Raw genomic sequence first — 17,958 nt, forward strand, 5'->3', positions numbered from 1 at the left:
CAATGAACACTGTTATGCTGTAAATAAACAAATAAAAAATAAAATTAAATTAAAAAAAATTTAACTTTGAAAGACTAAAGACTCATGGGGAAAAAGCCATGAATTTTATGTGCTGTCATCTCCTAGCTCTGGAGTTTTGCAGTTCTCCTTGATTGGTAAGCTTGGTCTTGGCTGGATGGTCTTGCTTATCTTCTGGGGAGGCGTCTGTTGCAGTCATTCTCAAAGGTCTTCGCCTGAGGTGGAATTGCACCTCCCTTGCCAGGGGCCAGGCTAAGTAATCTGCTTGGTTTTGCTCTCTGTAGCTTTTATTCCCTCAGTGCTTCCCATAGAACTTTGGGTGAGGAGAATGAAGATGGCGGCCTCCCAGTCTCCTACCCAGAGGAGCTGGAGCTTGGGGCCCTCTTCCTCAGTGCACCCGCAGAGAAAAGAAGTCAGTCCCTCCCCTCTCCCTGGTCTCTGGCCGCCGTCCATGCTCACCCAGCCCATGACTGACTGTTTCCGCCTCTGGCACATGGCCCCGTTTGGAGTCTCCAAACCCAGCAGATTCCTGCAGCATTCTCCCATGCCTCTCCTCCTGGTAGATGAAGGGGGGGGGGTGGTCTCTGGATCTGCCAGAGAGGTCCCTGCTCAAAGAGCAGTGGTCCAGCTGTGCCAGCGATCACAGTTTATGGCAACCCCAAGCTGAGATCCCACTCCCCAGCTCTGTCTTTGCACCCGGTTTCCCCACTCTGATACCTGGAAGCTCTGCCACACTCAGGCACCCCCTCTCTTTCTGTGACCTCAAGGGACCTGAGATCACACTGTCCCAGCGAGGGATCCACACCCCACTTAGACAGTGGAGTGCCATTCCTCAGCAGACCTGATTTCTAAAAGTTCTGATTTTGTGCTCTGCTGTTTATCCACTTACCAGGAGCCGGCCCCTCCCCCCACAGTCTATCTTCCCGTGTATAACCTCGGATTCACTTCTCCACACATCCTACGTTCCAGAAAGTGGTCACTTTTCTGTTCCTAGAATTGTTGCTGTTCTTTTCTTCAATCTCCTGTTGAGTTTGTAGGTATTCAGAATGGTTTGATAAGTGCCTAGTTGAATTTCTGCGACCCGATAAAATTTAGGTCTCCTACTCCTCCTTCATCTTACTCTTCTCACCACATGGCATTTCTGATCTGGAACTCAGAAACCCAAGAACCACAGACCTGATCTAAAAAAAAAAAAAAGGACCTATAAGCCTATAGCACATAGTTCATTCTCTTCTATTGGTATTAGAGTGGTGTTATGGAAGAGGGTTTAAGTTTTGGAGCCAGATTGCTATACAAGTAGCAATGGGACCTTGATCAGGTTTAAAGTTGCCAGCCTTATTTAGCAAATAAAAATAAAAGATGCCCAGTTAATTGTGAATTTCAGGTAATATAGAATTATCTAGTATAACTAAGTCCCAACTATGGTATGAGATATAGACACTAAAGAATTATTCAGGGCACCTGGGTGGCTCAGTTGGTTAAGCATCTGTCTTCAGCTCAGGTCATGATCCCAGGGTCGTAGGATCGAGCCCTGGATCGGGCTCCGTGCTCAGTGGGGAGTCTGCTGCTCCCTCTCCCTTTGCCCCTGCCCCCTGTTCCTCCTCCTCTCTCTCTCTCTCTCAAATAAATAGAAGTTTTAAAAAAATAAAAAATAAAAAATTATTCATTAGCTGAAACTCAAATTTAACTGGGTATTCTATATTTTGTATGACAACTTTTACTTAACCTCTCTGTGCTTGAGTTTTCTCATTATTAAATGGAATATAATGATAGTACCAATCCGATAGGGTTGTTATGAAGATTACATCAGTTAATACATAGAAAGTACTTAGAATAGTAACTAGTATAGAGGAGATTTCAATAAATGATACGTTACTATTGTTGTTGATGGGGTTATGATATTTATTTTTTTTAAAGATTTTATTTATTTATTTGACAGACAGAGATCACAAGTAGGCAGAGAGAGAGGAGGAAGCAGGCTCCCTGCTGAGCAGAGAGCCCGATGCGGGGCTCGATGCCAGGACTCTGGGATCATGACCTGAGCCGAAGGCAGAGGCTTTAACCCACTGAGCCACCCAGGCGCCCCGGGTTATGATATTTATTGAAGATATTTCTGAGGCCTTCTTCTGTCAGCTGTGATAATTAATTAATGCATAGAGTGAGACTCCACAAGGCTAGGCAAAAGACAATGACTAGATAGGTCCATGTCTCCCAGGAATGGACCTGCCTATGAATCCCTGCTTCATTCATTGGCTGGGTACAGTTTGGGGGAATGTAGCCTCAGTGTAGGTGCAGTGATGAATTTTGCATCACAATAGCCAAAGCTATTGATCCATTTTGTTTCCAGAAGTCCGAGGTCTCAGAGGTGCATTCTCATGAATGCCAATGTACAGATCTCTTTTTCACATAGGTCCAGAGAGCAACTACTCTGTGGAAACTGGAGATATAAAAGGGAAGTTAGTAAGATAAAACTATATCCATTGTCACTGAATTGCATTTCATGGCTACAAGTAGTATTCATCCTCTCCCTCACTACTATCTACTTTCTGTCTTTTTGGACTGTTTGCCATCTCCAGGTATTTCCACTTCATTGAGTACTGGCCATTGTGGGTTGTTGTAGTTGGTTTTTTCCCCCAGGCTTTTAAAAGCCATTCCACTAGGAATTTATCTGAGCAGTCTGGAGTCCTTGATAGGATGTTAAATTCCGTATCCTGAAAGAGTGCTCCCCACATTAATGAATTCTTATTTATCCTATCTTCCATTCCACATCCCATTTTTTTACTGGCACATGCTGGCTAAATCCTGCAACTCTTTAAGTGTGTGGTCTTAGTTTATCATATCTATCATCTTCCCACCTGGACTGTGCTGAGTTTAACCCCAGTTATCAGGCTAGCATCCAGGAGAGGGGTAGGAGCATTTCCTGACAGTAGGGAATATTTGTTGGATTGTGGGGAGAGTTCTCTACAGAATCTTCTATCATAGTGGAATTGCTAGCCCAGATTCAGGGGGTCTGCGCCGTCAACACTATCAAAGGCATATATCCACATGTACCCATCCCAGATAACAGGATCCCATGTGTTTTTAAACAGGGCATTGACCCAAAAGTAGACTTCCCTGCCTTGGTGCTATACCCAAGTGTCTCTAGAATTCTATGACTCTAACAGTTAGGTTTCCCATCTGTCAGCTGTGTCTGCTTTTCAAATGCAGAAGATAAGGACCTCTGAAAGCTAGTAAAGTGGCTCCCTGGCTAGTAACTGTTAGAAAATAACACTCAGAAAAAGGAAAGAAATGGAAAGAAAAGAGCACTCAGTCTCTCATTATGCTTCCTTAGGGCATAAATATAACTTAGTTGTAATCAGCCTATTCCATTGTCTACTTAGTAAGTATTGCCTATCTACAGCCTCCACCACCCACCAAAGTACACCACAGAACAGTTCTTTAAAAAGTTCTAAGGTTTTCTGAGTTCAGAAGTCATCAAGCGTGTTGCCCATCTGAAGAATCCCGTGTCATTCAGGAATGGTATCTCAGGATCTCAACTTAGTATCTCAACTGCCCACAGTCACTACCCAGGAGCAGCTTGTGGAAAGTGTAGCCTTAACGGGAAAACACAATGATACATTTCAAAATGCAGCAGCTGGGGCTGTCAGTCAGTTATACTTCCTGCAGTAGGAGATCTGAGAGAGATTCTCATGAGTGCCACATTGAGTTCTATAAATAGAAGTGGGAGAGATGATATGAAAACAGCAGAGTAGGGAGCTCCAAGAATCAGTCCTTCCACTGAAGCAATCATTAAGCAAACAAAACTGGCAAAATTAACCTAAACTCTAGAATCTAATTTAAAAACTTATAACAATCAGAGTACTTAATAAAGACAGGGGATGTTAAATATTGTGCTGATTCTCAGAAATTCAAAAGGTATTTTTGTTTATCTGTCTGCTGTCCCCCATTCCCCAGTATGACAGTGGCCATGAAGACAGTGGTCAGCATTTCTGGTGTTACCTAGCTGGTGCCAAATGGCCATGATGGACCTTGTTCTAAAACACTGTGGTTATGCATTTTGCATTTTGACCAGTCTTTGGTTTCCAGAGGGACCAGTGCAGAGGCTTGGTTTTGTTTTGCCTCCAACAGGCCAGAACAGCATCTCTGACAAAAATATTCACATATGTCAAAAGTATTTAAAAACATATAATATGCATAGCTGTCTCAGGCAAGATGGAGAATGGGGAAGGTAGCAGTTGGACCAACAGATCTGGGAAAGAGAAGACTGAGGAGAAAATATTTGGGGCATAAAGTCCTTGAAGGGCTACCATATATACCAGGGAATCACAGGTTCAAGACACATGCCTAAAATTGGCTACATGCTCAGTAAGACCTAAACCTCTGGACCTAAGTCTCAAGGAAGACCTTGGGCTCTGCATAAACAAGCAGGAAAGGCTAAGACAGAATTGTATGTAGGTAATTTGACTAAGGAGTGTCCTAACTCCAAGCCAATCTACAAAGACTAGGAGAGTTGTTTGTTGCTTCAGGATTTTTTTTTTAACTTTTTTTGAACTTTTTTTTAACTTTTTTAAAAAAGTTCTATCTGGTCATCTGTCAGGAGTTTTTAAAAATATCTTGCTGATTGCTGAGATAATGAAACAGATGTTGGTGATCACACATGACAAAGAATATAGGCCTTGCAAAAACATTTTTGGAATGTCAGTAAACAGCTGGATGAGTGCTCTCAATAGCACAGAAAAACCTGGAGAGGGGAAGAATCTGATTTCCAGGGTTAATCACATTATGTTATTCAAAATGTCTAATTTCAGAAAATGTATATGGTAAGGCATACAAAGAAGCAGGCAAGTATGGCCCATTTACAGGAAGAAAAAATAAAGTCAACAGCATCCCAGGGGAAGCCCAAGCTTTGGGCTTATTGGACAATGACTTTATATCAACTATGAGCTTAAATGAGCTCAAAGAGCTAAAGGAAACCATAGACAATGAACCAGAAGGGTGATGTCTTCCCAGACAGACAATGCAATAAAGAGACCAAAATTATAGAAAGGAATTAAGTAGAAAAATTTGATCTATAAAATATAATAGCTGAAATGAAAAATTCACTAGATTGGCTTATCAGATTTGAGCAGGCAGAAGAATCTGTGAATGTTAAAATAGGACAATTATCAAGTTAGAGGAGCAGAGGAAAAAAGAATGAAGAAAAATCAATGGAACCTGAGCAACTTCTGGGGTACAGGCATTATGGCTTACTGCACGAATCTACATATCCAAGAAACACGATGAAATTCAAATAGAATCAATTCAGCAAGATCCACATCAAAACACATTATAATCAAAATTCAGAAGCCAAAAAGAGAATCTTGAAAGTGTAAAACAGAAAGCAACTTATCTTGTAGATAGAATCCTCAGTAATACTAATAGCTTATTTTTCATTAGAAACCTGGAGGTCAGAAGGTGGTGGGATGGCATTTAAAATATATGAGAAAAACCATAAATCAAGAATTCTACACCTGATCTTAGAAGAAAAGCTCTCAACTCATGATATTAGTTGTGGGTTTTTCATTTATGTTTCTCTGATATCAGGAACAAGATAAGAATGTCCACTCTCACCACCTTTTTCAGCCTAGTACTCGAAGTCCTAGCTGCAGCAGTCAGACAAGAAAGTGAAATAAAAGGCATCCAAATGGGTAAGGAAGAAGTAAAACTTCCACTATTTGTAGACAACATGATACCAATTATAGAAAACTCTATAAAGACCACCAAATAACTACCAGACCTGATAAATGAATTCAGCAAAGTTACAGGATAAAAAATTCATATACAAAAATCTGTTACATTTCTATACACTAATTATGAAGTAGCAGAAAGAGAAATTAAGAAAAAAAATTTACATTTGCACCAAAAAGAATAAAATACCTAGAAATAAACTTAACCAAGGAGGTGAAAGACCTGTACTTTGAAAACTATAAAACAGTCATCAAAGAAATTTAAGCAAATGGAACAAATGGAAAGATATTTTATGCTCATGGAGTAGAAGAACCAATATTGTTAAAATGTTCATTCTACCCAAAGCAATCTGCACATTCATTGCAATCCTTATCAAAATTCCAATGGTACTATTCATAGAACTAGAACAAATAATCCTTACATTTGTATGGAACCACAAAAGAACCTGAGTAGCCAAAGCAATTTTGAGAAAGAAGAACAAAGCTGGAGGTACGACAGTCTCAGATTTTAGATATACTACAAAGCTGTAGCAATCAAAAAAGTATGGTACTGGCACAAAAATAGGCACATAGATCCATGGAACAGAATAGACAGCCCAGAAATAAACCTATACTTCTATGGTCAATTAATCTACAACAAAGGAGACAAGAATGTACAATGGGGGAAAGACAGTCTCTTCAACAAATGGTGCTGGGAAAACTGGATAGCAACATGCAGCAGAATGAAACTGGATGACTTTCTTAGACCATACACAAAAAAATAAACTCAAACTGGATTAAAGACCTAAATGTGAGACCTGAATCCATAAAATTCCTTGAAGTGAACATAGATAGTAAAATTTGTCAACATAGGCTGTAGAAACAACATTGTACCTATGTCTCCTTAGGCAAGAGAAGTAGAAGTTAAACTGTTGGGACTACACCAAAATAAAAAGCTTTTGCACAGCAAAGGAAAGCATAAACAGGACAAAAGGGCAGGCTAGTGAATGAGCGAAAGTATTTGCAAATCATATATATGATAAGAGGTTAATATCCCAATGCTAAGTGAGTAAGTGAAATGCTAAGTGAAGTAAGTCAGAGAAAGACAATTATCATATGAGCTCACTCACATGTGGAATTGAAGAAACAAAACATGAACCTAGGGGAGAGGAAGGAAAAAATTAGAGGAAAACAGGGAGGCAAACTATAGGAGACTCTTAACTATAGGGAACAAACTGAGGGTTGTCAGAGGGAGGGTAGAGTGGGTGATGGACATTAAGGAGGGCATTTGAAGTAATGAGCACTGGGTGTTATATGTAAGTGATGAGTGACTGAATTCTACCTCTGAAACTAATAATACAGTATGTATTAATTAAATTGAATTTAAATAAAAAAGTTTTAAAAAGGGATAAAGAAAGCATATATGAACTATAAGATACCACAAAGAAAAACAACCTGTAAAATTATTTTCCATTATAGTAGCTTGTTTTCTTGTGCATTTGGTGATTTTTTTTAAAGATTTACTTATTTTAGAGAGAGCACACAAGCAGGAAGAAGGGCAGAAGGATAGAAAGAGAATCCCAAGCAGACTCCCTGCAGGGAGTCTGATGCAGGGCTCCATCTCATGACCTGAGATCATGATCTGAGCTGAAATAAAAAATCAGACACATAACCAACTGAGCCATCTAGGCGCCTCTGCATTTGGTAGTTTTTTATTGTGAGCTCATATTTGTTTTATTCTAATTGATGGTAATCCTGGGGATTTCTATAAAAAATGCTTTAATTCAGGGGTACCTGGCTGGCTCAGTTGGTAGATTATGGGACTGTAGGTCTTGGGGTCACAGAGCCTACTTTAAAAAAACTGCTTTAATCCAGACATGAATTTCTTTTAATGCCAAAGTTAGGTGCACTATATCCTGGGAATATTTTAATTCCCAATTTAATCAGAAGTCTTGGGTTTGGCACCTTTACCTTGAGACTTATTCAGGGCTCAGTCACTTGAATGTGATGGCCCTTAGAGAAGTAGTACCTCTCCCTGCCCCCCAGTATTTGCTTTCTGTTCAGGAATCTTTACTCTAGTTTTAATGAAGGGATTTAATTTGGTTACTATTTCTTGATTGAGGTTAGGGGGCCCTTGGAGAGATTTTCTTATTTTTTTAGAATTCTGTGATGTACTTTAATGTGTTTTATAGGCAGTCTTGTTGGGAGCTCCCTTTGGTATTTCTGGTTGATCATGCTGCCAGACACCAATCCCTATTCTTTCATTTAATCATAGTGCCCTTCATTACCTCTCACCTAGAAGGAAGATACATCCTATCTTGCCCCTCTTTTTTTTTTTTTTTTTTAAAGATTTTATTTATTTATTTGACAGAGAGAGACCACAAGCAGACAGAGAGGCAGGCAGAGAGAGAGAGAGGGAAGCAGGCTCGCTGCCGAGCAGAGAGCCCGATGTGGGACTCGATCCCAGGACCCTGAGATCATGACCTGAGCCGAAGGCAGCGGCTTAACCCACTGAGCCACCCAGGCGCCCCCCTATCTTGCCCCTCTTAATTTCACTCTCTCCAATTTTAATTTATCCTGTATATGATTGCCAACTTGATGTATCAATGAACATGTTAGACATTTTAAATTCAAGGTACCTAGAAATAAGAGTTTTGGGCTCAGCAAAGATAGAGATCCTAGAGATTTGTGAGTCACTGATATAATTATCAATGCCATGGAGTGGGTAAGATTAGTGGGGAGACTAGAGTAGTGAGTATAAATAAAAGAGTACAATAACACATCAACTTTATGCAGTAGGCCGAGAAAATAAAAACTAGGAAAGGAGACTAAGAAGATGAAATGCCAGAAATTGGAAAACAAAAGAATGGCATCTCCAAATGGAAGGAAAGAGGGGGTTTAGATTTTTTTTTTTATTTGTTTGATAGAGATCACAAGTAGATAGAGAGGCAGGCAGAGAGAGAGAGAGGGAAGCAGGCTCCCTGCTGAGCAGAGAGCCCAATGCGGGACTCGATCCCAGGACCCTGAGATCATGACCTGAGCCGAAGGCAGCGGCTTAACCCACTGAGCCACCCAGGCGCCTGAAAGAGGGGGTTTAAAGGAAGGGAAATTTATACGTTTAGATGTGGACAGAAGGGCACGCAAGAGGAGGACTTACCATTTGTTTGACAGTTAGAAGATGGACGATTACTATTGCCAGAAATTTTTCAGTGTAGTGGGATCATATGCAAAATAGGAGTGATTGTATGAACAAATAGTACAACTTGCTATAATCCTCTGTCCTCTTTCTCATTACATTCTACCTCCAGTGAATATACAATGAATCAATCAGTAAGCTTCCTGGAACAAAAATAAATGCAATTACTTTCTGATCTTCCATAGTTGAAAGAAGTTCAGGTAAATACTGGAGAGGCTAGTAAGAAGGGCAAAGGAGGAGATTGGAGATAATAGTCATTAATTTTGTGTTGGACTTTACTTACTATAACTATTTTATTAAATTTATATAATCTGTTAGTAATAACTAATATTCCATATTTCTCATATGTTTTAGTTGAAGTATTTATATTTTACATTATTCTATTTCACAAAATGAAACAGAGAACAAGGAACAGCTTGGTTACTTAACTGCTTGTTTTCTGGAACCAGAAAAACTCACAGTTATATCTGTGTAAATCTCAGCATTCAGATAAAAAGAACAAAAAACAAAAAACAACCTTCTAAACCTCTGTGCAAGAAATATGTGATCGTGACATGCTTTACTCTCAAAATCTTAAACTTTATGTAAAGGTAATTAAACTGTAGTTTTCATGTATCTTAGCATAAAGTGAAACTTTCACCATAAAGAATTATTGAAGTTATACTTCAGGGAAAGAAGGTATGATTGTGAAAAAGAGTAGACAAGTATTACTTCACATATTTAGAAAATACTTTAAAATATTTGGAAACCACTTATTGTCACTTTAGAATAGCCTAGAATGTTTTTTTCCCCAAAACTCACAAATATAACTTTTGTAATAATACATTTGACTTCTCACCTTTTACCTAAGAAACACCAAAGTGTAATTATTTCATTTGTTACCTTTATCCTGCTACATTTTCCATATCCTTATACTTTTCCCTTATAGAACACAATAAATTTAAAAATTATGAGAGACTTATTTCCTAAGCCAGCCTTTTCCCATACTCAGCAGCATCTGCTCTGGGTTCTACTTATCCCTGAAAGTTGCATTGAAGGCCTCTATAGGCTCTTTGCCTCAGCTCCTTATAAGTGCAATAACATTTCACATAGAAATCCCAACAGGCAAATTCCCTAATGTTTGAAAATACTTCTCCCCATCAGAAGAACGAAAAACAATAACACATAAATACATTAAATTAGCAGCTCTCTCCTTTTATGGTTTTGTTCACAACTAACATATAACATTTCTTTCCTTCCATATAGATACCAGAGATTTGAAAAGGCATTTCTGTTAGCTGTTGACATTGGTGCTCGTGACCTGTTTATGGTGAGTCATTCCCAGAGACGATTTTGTCCCTTCAGTTCTAAGGCTGAATAAGTTGTCAGCTTTTGTGACCATTAAAAAGGATTAGTGTCATTTGTGCCTTAGACACATGGTGGGAAAGCATTTTTCCATCTTGGCTTGCAGCTTTCCCTTCATGAAACTGGTCAATAGCCATCTAGTCTCTTTTGACTTGTTGACATTTTCCTTGCCAGGGCCCAAAGGATATTTTATGTTTTCTAAGAATTTATAATTCTTGAACTTTTCTCTTCATGTACTTTGATGTGAGGGGATGACACCTTTCTATCTAATAAGCTTAAATGTCTTTTTAATCCATCCTCTAAAGTACAGCTACAGCAGCTAGGACATAAGGCAAAATATGTACGATAGATTTTGAATGTGCTTAGTTTGTCCCTTAGATTTTAGTGTGAAGTAACAAATTATGGATGTTCTCACTTGTATTTTTAAAGTAACAACAGGACAAAGTAGATCCTGGGGGTTATAAATTCACATACACTTTAATCCTCCCATTTATTAGCTAACAGCAGTAAAATTGGCAGTTTCTTATAGATCTCTGTGCTCTGTATCAGTTTCTTACAAGATCTTTTACCACAGTGTCACAGTGAGATCAGATGAAGGCGGTATTCCTTTTCTGGTTTCCTAGCATATTCTGTTCCACAGAAACTTCATTGTCGTCAAAGAAACAATAAAGCAAAAGCTTCTTAAAAACAAACAAACAGGGGTGCCTGGCTGGCTCAGTGGGTTAAAGCCTCTGCCTTCAGCTCAGGTCATGATCCCAGAGTCCTGGGATCGAGCCCCACATCAGGCTCTCTGCCCAGCAGGGAGCTTGCTTCCTCCTCTCTCTCTGCCTGCCTCTCTGCCTGCTTGTGATCTCCGTCTGTCAAATAAATAAATAAAATCTTTAAAAAAAAAAAAAAATTCTGGAAGGCTCTTTTACCTGAATATTCTGCACAATGAAGACATTTTTGTAGTTTAAGCATTGATGCTTTATGTGTTAAAATGGGTTCTTGGCTTTAGGTCACTTGTCTTTGGAATGAGTTTGTTGTTTGAATTCTAGCTTTGCATCATTCATTTAAATTGCACTTTCATTGATCATGAAGAAAACCTTTCTAATTACTTCAAAAGTATGAGCCTCTGTTATTTAGCATCTGTATTTTGTATTTTATTCTGTCGAATTGAACAGGAATTTTCGTATATTGAGGGAAGGTTTTGCTATTTGGCCAATATCTGTGCATGTTGACATCACAGTTCAGGAATTATAACACTTTTTCAATTTTTTGATCTCACTGACTTTATCTCTACTTTTTTCACCTCTGCCTTTATTCACTCTAGTAAAGGAAGCTTTTCTTCATATTTCTTTACTTGCAAGGTTGTTTTTGGGTCTAAGGACAATGTACTGAAAAACTTTGTAAACTGGTAAATAGTATACAGATATCATGTGTTACTACTGTTAAGACAGAGCAACTTGTTATTACATGGCTATGTAAAAAATAATGAAGACCTTAAGCAGGGCCTGAATTATATGAATGTAAAGGAGGGGATATTTTGTAAGCAAAATCAAGATGATTCATCAAGACCTTAGATGAAAATAGAATATTTTGATTGTAAGAATAAACAATACTATAATAGAAAGTAAACAGTATCATATAGAGAAAAAAAGTAAAATCCACTTGAAATCTTCAGTCTAGAAATGAACAACCTTTAAAATACCTCTGTATGTGAATATGTGTGTGTGTTTGTGTGTGTATACTGTACTTTTTGTTTATAACTTGAGTTTTTTCATTCAGCAATATAGTTTTCCATATCGGTAAACATAAGTCTATCATTTCTTCAATGTTTATATTGTATTCTATTTTATGGATGGTAGTGGGATAAAAACAGGCATATGGATAAATGGAACAGAATAAGGGGCCCAGAAATGAATCCACATTTACAGGTCAGCTAGTCTTTAACAAAGACCATACAACAGGATAGAATAGTCTTTTCAATAAGTAGTGGTAGGCAGATTGGCTATGCACATGCAAAAGAATGAACCTGGACCTTTTATCACTCACAAAAACTAACTAAAAATGAATTGAGGACTTAAATGTAAGGCCTGAAGCCATAAAACTTCTAGAAGAAAACATCAAGAAAAAGCTCTTTTACACTGGTCTTGGCAATGTTTTTTCTGTGTCTGTTTTGTTTTTATAAGACAACAAAAGCATAGGCACAAAAACTAAAAGTGGGACTAGGGGTGTCTGGGTGATTCAGTCAGTTGAGCATCTTATCTTGATCTTGTGGTCATGGGTTCAAGCCCCACATTAAAAAAAAAGATGGGATTGGGAGGAAGACAACCATAAGAGACTCTTAATCTCACAAAACAAACTGAGGGTTGCTGGGGGTAGGGTGGTAGGGAGAGGGTGGTTGGGTTATGGACACTGAGGAGGGTATGTACTATGGTGAGTGCTGTGAAGTGTGTAAGCCTGACAATTCACAGACCTGTACCCCTGGGGCTAATAATACATTATATATTAATTTTTAAAATTTTTTAAATACAAAGAAAATAAGATAAATGGGACTGTGTCAAACTAAAAAGCTTCTGCACAGTAAATGAAATAGTCAAAATAATGAAAAGGCAATGTACGAATGGGAGAAAATATTTGAAAATCATATATCTGATAAGGAGTTAATATCCAAACTATATGATGAACTAATAGAAATCAATAACAAAAGAAATCAAATTATTCAATTAAAAAATGAACAAAGGACCTGAAAAGACATTTTTCCAAAGAAGACATGCAGTTGTCCAACAGGTACATGAAAAGGTATTCAACATCACTAATCACCTGAGAAATGCAAATCAAAACCACAATCTGTTAACACCTGTTAGGATGTCTTTTATCAAAAAAGATATTTTAATGGTGGACAAAAATGTGGGGAAAAGGGAACCTCTGTTCACTGTTAGTGGGAGTATAAATTGGTGCAGCCACTATGGAAAACCAATATGGAGGTTCCTAAAAAATTAAAAATAAAACTACTACATGATCTAACAATTCCACCTCTGGGTAAATATCCAAAAGAAACAAAATCAGTATTTTGAAGAAGCATCTACCCATGTCTACTGCAGCATTATTCACAATAGCTAAGATATGAAAAAAACCTAAGTGTTAACTGACAGATGAAGGAAATCTTGCCATTTGCTGTATCATTGATCAACCTGAAAGGCATTACACTAAGGAAAACAAGCCAGATAGAGAAAGATAAATACTGTATGGTATCAGTTATATACAGAGTCTTAAATAAATAAAAGCTAATTTCACAGAAATAGAGAGTAAACTGATAGTTGCCAGGGGCTGGTTAGTGCTCTTTGTGCTGTGTTTTAAAAATCTTTTACTACCCCAAGGTCCTAAAAATTCTTTTTTTTTTTTTAAGATTTTATTTTTAAGTGATCTCTACACCCAGCATGGAGCTCAAAGTCAATCCCCCCCCCAAATCAAAAAAGTTGCATGTTCTACAGACTAAGCAAGCCAGGTGCCCCCAAACTTCTTTTTATCTTCCAGAATTTGTATTATCTTAATGTTAACATTCAAACCTACAATCCACCTCTGTTGATTTTTTTTTTTTAAAGATTTTATTTATTTATTTGACAGAAATCACAGGCAGGAAGGGAGGCAGGCAGAGAGAGAGGAAAGGAAGCAGGCTCCCTGCAGAGCAGAGAGCCCGATGCGGGGCTCGATCCCAGGACCCTGGGACCATGACCTGAGCCGAAGGCAGAGGCTTCAACCCACTGAGCCACCCAGGCGCCCCCACCTCTGTTGATTTTTAAGAGGATATAGCTCAAAACTGATTTCTATCATATGTATATCCAGTTGACCTGTGACCATTTATTGACAAAATTGTCCTTTGCTGCTTTACTGGGTCACCTTTGTCATAAATGAGGTTCCCACAGAAATGCACTTCAAAGTCATAATGAGATATCACCTCACACCAGTCAGAATAGCTAGTACAAAGTGACAAGAAATAACAAGTGGCAGGGCACCTGACTGGCTCAGTCTGTGGAGTGTGCAGCTCTTGATCTTGGAGTTGTGAGTTTGAGCCCCACGTTGGGTAGAGAAATTATTTAAAAATAAAATATTAACAAAAATGAAAAGTGGTGGCAAGGATCTGGAGAATGTTAGTGAGAATGTAAATTACTGCAGCCACTATGGAAAATAGTATGGAGGTTCCTTAAAAAATTAAAAATAGAAATACCATATGATCTAATAATTTTGCTACTGGATATTTACTCAAAGGAAATGAAAACACTCATTTGAAAAGATATGTTGCTCCCCTATGTTTGTTGCAACATTATTTACAATAAGACAAGATATGGAAGCAAACCAAGTGTCCATCCATAGATGAATGGATAAAGATGTGATACACACACACACACACACAAAATAGAATATTAGCCATAAAAAAGAATGAAATCTTTTCATTTGTGACAACATGGATGGACCCAGAGAGTACTATGCTAAGTGAAATAAGTCTGGCAGAGAAAGACATATACAATATGATTTCACTTATATGTAGAAGCTAAAAATAAAAACAAATGAACATGGAGGACATTGGGAGATGGAGAGGAGAAGGAAGATGAGGGAAATTGGAAGGGGAGGCGAACCATAAGAGACTATGGACTCTGAAAAACAACCTGAGGGTTTTGAAGGGGCGGGGGTGGGAGGTTGGGGGAACCAGGTGGTGGGTAATAGGGAGGGCACGTATTGCATGGAGCACTGGGTGTTGTGCAAAAACAATGAATACTGTTACGCTGAAAAAGTAAATAAAAATTAAAAAAAAAACAAAAAAACAAATGAACAGACACCAAAGAGAAACAGAAAGAGGCTCATAAATAAAGAGAACGAAATGTGGTCATCAAAGTAGAAGGGTATAGGGGATGGGCAAAGTAGGTGAAGGGGGTTAAGAGGTACAACCATGTACATATAAAATAAGTTAGGGAGATGAAAAGTACAGCATAGGGAATATAGTCAATAATATTGTAATAACTGTGTGTGTTGAAAAATGGTAACTATACTTATCATGGTAAGCATTATATGATGTATCGATTTGTTGAACCACTATGTTGTTCACCTTCAAATAATGTAATACTGTATGTCAACTATAATTCAATAAAAATAAACCAATCAAGTGCCCACATACATGTGCAGGTCTACTACTAGACTCTGTCCTTGCTCCAATACCAAACTGCCTTAATTACTTTATAAATATTTATATCCAATAGTATAAGTCTTCCAAGTTTGTTTAAATGTGTTGTTCTTATTCTAACTTGTGATAGATGCTTAAGGCATGGATTTTTCAGTTTCTGTTTCCTAATGTATGCATTCAAGGGTATAATTTCCATTTAAGCATGGCTTTGATTGCATTCTGACAATTTTAAGTGTCTATTTTTCATTATCATTCAGCTCAAGATATTTCTAACATTTCTTTTGGGAATTCTTCTTTTCTCTAGGTTTCTTAAAAGTGTATTTCCTAATTTTAAACAATAAAACATTTTCTAGAAAGACACACACCCCCCTTAACCTATTCTGTATTACATCAACCCTTTGAAACTTACTGAAATTCCCTTATGGCTCATTATATGGTCAATGGTAAGATTTCCATGTGCATTGAAGAGAATGTGCCATCTACAGTTTACAGTTGTTGAATGCAGTGTTCCATATAAGATCAGATTTGTTAGTTATGTTTTCCAGTTCTTCTATATCCTCACTGTGACTTTAAAATTTTCCACTATAATTGTGGTCTTGTCTTCTTTGTTTTAACACTGTAATTAGGTGCATGCCAATTTAGAACTGTCATATTTTCTTGGTATATTGAGCCTTCATCATTATGAAATATTCTTCTATTTTCTAATATGCTTCTTGCCTTAAAACCTGCTTCACCTCAAACCATACCTACACACAGTTTTATTTGGTTTATATTTGCTTTATACATCATATATGCATGTCTCCTTATATTTAAGTTGTATCTCCTATAAGCAACATATAATTGTATATTTCTAATCAACTGTCACCTTTGTCTTTTAATTAGATTATTTAATTGAATTATAAATAATACAACTGTGTTTGTCCTACCCTCTTTGTTTTTGTTTGTCTCACGTATTCTATGTCCTTTTGTCTAACCACCCTTGCCCTTTATTATGTTAACTATATTATTCCATTTTTCCCTCCTATTTGCTTATTACTTACATTTTTTCTCTAATTTTTTCTTTTGACTACTGTCCTTTTGGTGGATCTTTTGTTCTGGTTTTGGGGTCTTTGGTCTTATCTCTTTGTTCTCTTTTTATTGAATGTTGGATATAGAATTTTTAAAATACAGTGATAATTTGAGGTTGTGTATAATGTCGTTTTCCTCCAGAAAGAATTTACTTTTTCTTCTGGCAGATAGTTAGGGTAGGGGTTAAATGATACCTTATTCTGTTCTGGGATTGAGTTTATTTGAAGATGAGTTTCAGTCTAAGAGCCAGTTTATTTCTACTTTATACTTACATCAAGAGTGAAGCACTGCAGGAATCTAGTTGGAAGCCCTGCCCTTTAGCAGACCCTGAAGTATAACTTTGTAGCCTTAGCCCATTGACTCTACCTAAAACTCTGTGCAGTTTCTCAGCTTCTCAAACACTACTTTCTGTTAAGTTTCTCACCCTCTTGGCCGCCAATTACATATTGGCAAATGCTTTGAAAAGCAAAAGCAGCACCAAATGTCAGGCTTACCTCTCTGGGCTTTACTTCTGTCTAGAATCTTGGTCCTTCAAATATTCACTGTCTTGGTAGTTCTCCAATATCTTCAAACAGAATTTTAAAAATTATTTTATCCAGCTGTTCTAGTTTTTCTCAGCAAGAGTAGTTTTCTGATATATCCTTATCTGGGTAACTGGAATCAGAAATTCTGCAGAATATTTTTAGGTGAGTGAAGTGTTAAAATTGGCACTAGCTGCTTTTCAGTTCTGGATAACCCCCCTCCAGTGTGCTATTATGTTTGAACTATTAATCACTAAGAGCCTTAAATGTCACAAATTCTACTTTAAAGCATGACATATCATCAATTTTATGCCCAAAATGGGACAAATGAAATTTTATGCTTGTATATACTGGAATTTATTTTTCAGTTACAGTAAAAGCACCTCCCCCCCCCAAAAAAGAAAGAAAAACTAAGTTTTTTATACTTTAACTTACTTTTTAAAAAGTGAAAAAAAATAATTTTCAGCCCTTCAAGTTAAAAATTGTATTAATCTTATAAGGTTAATAATGCAGATCTTTCCTTTTAATAATAGCAGAAAATATTTGTGTTTATGCTTTCTTAAATTTATAGTCTGTCTTTCTTGAGACCATGACAAGTGCTTTATGATTATCAGCAACAAAATATTTACATCTCACAAAATTAACGCAGTTAACTTTTCTAGAGCATCTGCAAAGGTCTTATACCAGATAATGCCTTATATAATGATATAATATATATGTTAATATATAACATATATATTATACCATTTTATCAGTTTTATTAAATTTTCATAATAATCCTAACCAATAGAATTATTATACCTATTTATACTTGATAACTGATTATAAGGAAATTTAAAAATTATGAGTCAAAGTCAGATGTGTTTGACTCTAAAGTTCACACTATTTCCATTTATGCCAAACTACTTATATAAGCTAAAAATTTGGAAGTTTCCCAAAGCTCAG

The 17,958-nt window shown here is 37.2% G+C and overlaps 1 protein-coding gene across 10 annotated transcripts in view; it reads left to right on the plus strand.

The window, feature by feature from the left end:
- Nucleotides 1–17,958, plus strand: part of LOC123925775 (WD repeat containing planar cell polarity effector) — a 473,517-nt gene that overhangs the window by 243,204 nt on the left and 212,355 nt on the right. For all 10 annotated transcript variants that reach the window (XM_045979285.1, XM_045979289.1, XM_045979283.1 and 7 more), the window contains one exon: nucleotides 10,165–10,228. In XM_045979285.1, coding sequence (XP_045835241.1) covers nucleotides 10,165–10,228 — 64 coding nt within the window. The remainder of the gene's footprint in view (nucleotides 1–10,164; nucleotides 10,229–17,958) is intronic.

Source organism: Meles meles, chromosome 15 (assembly GCF_922984935.1).
Source record: "Meles meles chromosome 15, mMelMel3.1 paternal haplotype, whole genome shotgun sequence".
NCBI classification, from domain to species: domain Eukaryota; kingdom Metazoa; phylum Chordata; class Mammalia; order Carnivora; family Mustelidae; genus Meles; species Meles meles.